Source organism: Dunckerocampus dactyliophorus, chromosome 11 (genome assembly GCF_027744805.1).
Source record: "Dunckerocampus dactyliophorus isolate RoL2022-P2 chromosome 11, RoL_Ddac_1.1, whole genome shotgun sequence".
NCBI classification, from domain to species: Eukaryota; Metazoa; Chordata; class Actinopteri; order Syngnathiformes; family Syngnathidae; genus Dunckerocampus; species Dunckerocampus dactyliophorus.
In genome coordinates this window covers 4630037-4636641 of record NC_072829.1, presented here as the reverse complement: position 1 = coordinate 4636641, position 6605 = coordinate 4630037, and the positions used below count along the sequence as shown (strand labels likewise).

The 6605-nt window shown below is 41.9% G+C and overlaps 1 protein-coding gene across 4 annotated transcripts in view; it reads right to left on the bottom strand.

The window, feature by feature from the left end:
- Positions 1-682: 682 nt before the first annotated feature.
- The window catches only part of fstl5 (follistatin-like 5), a 162787-nt gene continuing 156864 nt past the window's right edge, over positions 683-6605 (bottom strand). For all 4 annotated transcript variants that reach the window (XM_054793025.1, XM_054793022.1, XM_054793023.1 and 1 more), the window contains one exon: positions 683-2545. In XM_054793025.1, the coding sequence (XP_054649000.1) occupies positions 1843-2545 (703 nt within the window). In that variant the 3' untranslated portion in view covers positions 683-1842. The remainder of the gene's footprint in view (positions 2546-6605) is intronic.

Genomic DNA, 6605 nt, shown 5'->3' with positions numbered 1-6605 from the left:
AATAAACTATGTTTATAAATTTACACGACACATTAAGTGTATTTGCGCAAAGTATCGGTATCGGATCAGTATCGGCGATACCTGCCTGAACTTGAGTCAGTATCGTATTGAAAAGAAAATCAGTGGTATCGCACATCACTACTAGTCTGGTCAAATGTGTCCTTTTACCACTGTGATATTAAAACAAACAAGCAATGCCTGCGGTTAGTTTGGAGCTTGTTTTTGTTGCACAGGGAAGCTCCAAGTGGCTATCACACTTAAGAGGTACGTTCTAACCTGCTTTTTAAAGTAACAACTTTGCTCTCTTCTTATCATTATAATCAAGTCTTATCCTCGAAACAATAGTTGTGTGTAAAAGTAAATCACAGTCGGGTCTGTTGGCCCTGCCAACAAGGCGTCCCTTACTTATTTTTCCGGGAGTTGGCAACCCTAGCTACTGCGCGTCTAAACAGTTGTCCGCTTTATAAATCCACCATTGCTCAACGGAATGGCTGCAATATCTTATTATTATTATTATTATTATTATTATTATTATTATTATTATTATTATTATTATTATTATTGTCAAATGTTCTACTCAGTGTGTCAGTGAGTCTTGCTGCGATGATTACCAGCAACAGCAACATTGATCTTGTGAGACAAGATTGCGTTTGTGATTGAAGGAGCAGATACCACACTCTGGTTTCATTTGTAGAGTTTTATTGGTGGGTAAAATGACAAGCGTTTCTATATAAATAGCAATCGCACCAAGGGGACACGCACACAAGACATGACTACACGGACGTGAAAGCGCTAGAGCTAGTTGATGAAGACGCTAGTCTTATCTTAACAAGGATTGAGCACAGTATTTGATTAGAAAATGGCCAGCTTCAAATCTGTACAGCCGTAATGGAGTCACTGGACCAGCCGCTGGGGACGGAAAGAGAAAGGTTGCAACGTGATGTACCGATGGAAGTCGGGAAAAGACAGATTGACTTTATATATGTCCAACGTTCACGTCAAAAGTCCACTCTAAGTGTGCCATCCAGTTGCTCGTTGGGGTTCTAAGGTTGTTAATGCATAGAAAGGTGTTCAGTTGTTACAACTGCTTTGTTGCCTCACTATCAAAGCCCGCCTTCAATACACATTACACCACACATATCCACACTGCTAAAGCATCCTCGTGATCTTCCTGTTGTCACCTAATTCCATTTCCGTTTGGAAATTTTTGGGAAGTTTGGAAGTTTTAATGCTTTTTTTTTCAATTCATATTTAAATTTCCATAAAGTGGCATAACGGTCCACTTTGATTTTCCCCGCTTGGGGCTGAAATGAAAACTTCCCAAACGCTGGTTATAATTGGGGATTAAAGGTTAGAGAGCGCCCGGTCGTAATGAAGCTCTCGGGCGCCACTTCAAACTGGATGGGATCACAGCGCAGGCTCCGTTTAATCAGGCGCATAGAAAAGAGCAGCAGATCTGCCACGACGTGAACGGACGGGTCGATGCAAGCAGCGTAGTCTGCAGGCGCACCGGGAATAATTACATGGATTCCTCTGAAGGAGGGGGGATTTTTACTTGAAGGCACGGGAAGAAAAGTTTGGGATGGTTGAAGTTAAAAGAGACAATCTTGATCTATCCAGCTCAGATCTTATAAGGTATTTGCATCATTAAATAGAGCTCAGTGATTAACTGGCACATTTTCTGGAATGGTATCGTTTTTGGATCGGTCATCCGTAGACCTCCACGTGATCAATTTGTTTTTTCAAATAGTGACGCTTGCTCTTGCACACCCACAAAATTCTAAAAACGACAGGAATTCAGTGCAACAGTGCCTTCTGAGGAAAACTCATCAGCGTGCTGGCTTAAGACTCCCCCACCCACGCCAGCACGTTGCCCTTGACGACGTCGGTGATCTCACAGTTGAGCTTGTTAAGCCGCCCGTCCAGGATGAAGAGTGACTCCCATGACGGGGTCATGAGGTACTGGCCGAAGACGCCGCCGCCCACCATGACCCTGTTCTTACTGCTCCACGGCCACTCGTAAGCCTTGATGGCCTCTTTCAAGCTCTTGATCATCTTCACTTTGCCACTGCTCAGCTCCACAAAGAGAACGTCAGTTTGGCGGCCGGAGCTTCCGAACACGTTGTACTGGTGAGTTTCCGTGAAGGAGCGCTGGAAGGCCAGGTCGGAGATGTGGAGGTTGGTGTGGATGTCATACGGCTCCCTGATCTGCCCGCGCTCTGAGATGGTCTGGATCCTCATCAGGCCGTCGCCGTCGTCAACGGTGACCAGGTAGCGGCCGTCCGGAGACACGTAGGGCGTTCCGATGACATCGCGGTTCTGTCCAACCACGCTTTCCGTCACGCTGTCCACAATAATTTGAGGACGGTTGGCGCCGGTGGAGTCGGGCCGGCAGTTGACAAAGTAGTAGCCTCCCAGGTGGGTGTAGGCCACAGACTTGGGGACGCAGTTGAAATCCCGCAGGCTGATGTTTTTCACATAGGCCAGCGTCTCCAAGTCGATCTTGTGGAGGACAGGCTCATTTCGGTGAAAGATGAGGCCAAATCTGTTGGCAATTTCAAGAGACAAAACACAGAAGATGGAATCAATAACTAATAAGGATATTTCTGTACTCTGACAAGTCATATGGGACGCCTTTCTATCCCGATTTTTTTGTGGAAAAGGAAATCTTTACAGAAGAGCATTGTCCCTTCATGAGTGTCCTCCATCTGCTGACTCATCCAGCTGTAGTACGTAAAATTTACTGCCTCGTTTGCTCTGCAGTAGCTTTTTCAAAATCAATTGATCGATGCATTGATGCCCCGGGAAACAGTGTTGTTTGACGAATGCATGGTCTGTATTGTTTGTTCGACCTTAATCATGCTCCAAAAAATCCTTTATTTTTCGACTGCACAAGTCAAGAAATAAATTGTAGGCTCATAGCTCAGTCACAGCGTCGCTGTTTACATCATGAGTGCGTTCAAGCACACCGCGTAGCTCTATGAGGTGCTGATGCGGTCACACTGTTTTTAATTTTTATTCATGTACCCCCGTGGCAATTTGCGTATCCCTAGCGGTAACCCAGCTCTAAATGACCGATCTTGACTGTGACGGACATTTCACGGCCCTTGAAACTCAATGGCAAAGGGTCTAAGGTTCTCTAACTTTACTTAACTTGAAGTACCGCCAGCTTTTCTTACTGGCTAGCGACTGATGTTCTTCAAAATGTTGCAAGAACCAGGTTCATTTTGATTGTCTGATACAAGCTTGTCGAGGAAGCTAAGGTCCAAATTGAAATGATAAAAATTGACATAATTAAAGTCTTTCCAAATCCAAATCCTTTCCAAAGGGATTATTCCAACACGAATATCACGTTTTTAGTGACATGTCATGAAAGGTCCTCCATAAATCCAAGTTGTTGTTATTATGGGCCTCTTATTATTCCTCATACTTCTTATTTATTATTATTATATCTTATTCTGTCGCAACTAACACGTTATTTCTACGAAAGATTTTTCGCTGCTACGGTGAGAGATTAAACATAGGCCTGGGTGAGCAGAAAACTCCTTGAAATATGCTCCAGAAATCCAGTTTTAATAATGAGAGATGCAATTTAATAACAACTTGCAAGCAAGGAGACTACGAGAAAATGACTAATCATGCTAATATGTTAGCTAATACTGTATAGGAAACTATATATGCGAAGTGAAAGGTGATCTATCTCCTCCTCCTGTGAGGACAGATACGATGAAGGCCAGACTCACATGCCTAGACAAACAAGGCTATTTGAACCAGGTACTAAGCATGTGGAGAACTTGTTTTGGAGAAACATAGCAGATAATCATAGCAAGCCATTTATATGGATCTTAGCAGCAGTACTTACGGTGTGTATGTTGGTCCATAATTATAACTAATATTAGTACAATCTAGAATAATGGACATAAAATGCCAAAAAAGTGCAATAACAAACCATATTTTCCTGACAGGCCACACTTTGAAAGCCACCTGATTTGAAATAGTCAATTCTTAAGTTTGTGTTGGTGAAAGATGCATTCAAGCGCTTCAATAACACATTCTGGCCCCTGACACCTGAGCGGAGTCTTGGCTTTGGAGCACCATCTTACCGCCCCCGCCCTCATAAAAAATGTACATGGATCACTGAAAAGACTGCAAAGAATGTGTTAATGGAGCATTACACTTTGACAGCAGCACAAGGTAAGCCTGCTCCTGACAGGCCAGAATTAAACGGGAAGACCGACGGTAGCTGACGGGCGGCTCAATCTTGACATCGTTCGTCATCTTTTATGCCGTTTGAACATAAAGCAGGCAGCGCTCGAGACACGAAGCACATTATTAGCCCCGTCGAGGCAATCATCGATCCACAGATTGTGTTGTCTCCAGGAGGCCTCTCTGGGTCAAGCTGGCTAGATTTCTTATACGCGTCACCCAGAAGGTAAGACATTGATTGAAGCGCTTGGCTTTAGAGGATGGTAACCAGTCTTTTACATATGCCTCATGCCAAAAACGACTGCGTTTCAGTCACGATTGTCAGTTTGCTGACTGTCATTTGTCGTCTTGGGCTTCAGCGATAGCTCGACTGTAAAAATAAATAAAAGTGAACTCTGCAGCAGGGTGAATAAATGGAGATATTGAGATGCTGCTATCACAATAGCGAGGAACTCCTGGAAGTGTCGTGATCCCTAGATAATAACTTTATTGTGTCCTCTGTCCAAATAAATGTGTTTTGCCATTTTTATTCCCTTTTCCAAGATAAAGTCTCGAGCTTGTGAACAGGTGTAGCGGCAACAGCCTGCTTGGAACCAGCCAGTAACGGTAGGCTATAATGAAAGTTCGGTATGTACCTGGGTTGTAAGGTCAGTGCTGCTGAAATAGTGGGGTATGTCCCCCGTGGGGGGGGGGGGGGGGGGGGGGGGGGGGGGAGAGCACGGCGAACTGTCAGGGGGGCGTGAGAGGCAGAGAGGACTTTCAGTATTAGTGCAGACCTGCCAACATGTATGAATTTGTCGTACTCAGCATGCAATTTGACTCTTGAATACGCTCGCATGCTTCACTGCTCTCCATTTTGTTGCATTTCGCTGGTTTCAGTTTCAAGTTCATTCTGTGCAGTACAGTTACATAAAATACATTTTATAAGTTCCTCAATAGTATTTCAAATCGCCCAGTGGGGGCATGACAGAAAATAATTGAGAACCACTGGAGTAGAGGAAGGAGTCGAGGAAGGGATCAAAATGCACAGCATAAAAACTGCAAAACTTCTGTGTAATAATTTTTATGATTTTTAAAATGAAACATAAAAAAGTGCTAAATGCTAGCAGGTATAAAATAAAATGAAAACAATATCTAAATATATAAAAATGCTAAGGAATAATAATAATAAATATACAAAAATAATTGGTATTATAATTATTTTGTTTATAAAAAAATGTGTGAGGAAAATATGTTTTTTATTGCAGTAATAAAATGTTTTGTTTCCATTATTCCATTTGATTATACTAATATCAGTCCACAGAAAGTCCAAAAGAAGTCCTCCACATGTGTATCACCTGATTCAAGATTCTCTAGAAGACGTCTTTTCAGGTCGTATTGATTTGTCTCCTCGTTTTATTAAATTGTACCTTTCATTATTCTCAAAGAACGTGTCTTGTCTCTCATCGATTTTGGAGCCAGCAGCATATTTTCCCTTGACAATATGTAATTTATCATGACTGTTATATTTATATTCCATTTATATTAAGTGCAGCATAAAGAGTTTGAATGATTTTTGTATTTTTGGTGGATTAAAGTTCTTTCTTAATTTATTTTTTTAAATAAAAATGATACACATAAACAAAAATAATATATAAGTACATCTAAATAAATGAATAAAAAGGCAATTATAAAAAAAAAAATAAAAATTAATTTGTAACCCCGTTCCGATCTGTACTGAACTATGGCGGCACACTGCTTTCTTCTTATCCATTTGTCTTTTTCCGTTTTCATATTTCACCGGGAAGGCTAAGTGTTTCCAAACAGTAGAGAGGGTTTTCGAGCTCTTAATTTGGTCCCATACAGGATTTTCGATCTCTGCTTTCTCCTTGGCACCATCGCTGGCCAAAGGCTGGGCAGCACTGTATTTGTTTACAATGTAGATGCATGACTATCGCATGGTGGTTACACTTCCTGTCTGCATGGGAACTTGGTAAGCTTATATACCATACCGAAAAATGTGATTGCGGATACGTGTACCGTCACACCCCTCATGAACCCTAGTAGTTTTTAGTAAATGAAAATACAGTGGGACACAAAAGTATTTGGCAGTTTTCCCACTTAAAAAGATGAGAGAGGTCTGTAATTTCCATGACAGATGCACTTCAACTGTTAAGACAGAATGTGAAAAAAAATCCAGGATTTTGTATGATTTTTAAAGAATGTGTTTGTATAATGGTGCAGAAAATACACATTTGGTCAATAACAAAAGTTCAGCTCAGTACTTTCGTAACGTAACCTTGGTTGGCAATGACAGAGGTCAAACATTTCCTGTCGGTCATCAACCAGGTTTGCACACACTGTAGCCGCTATTTTGGCCCATTCTTCCTGAGATCGCCGCCGATGTTTTGGGGCTGTCG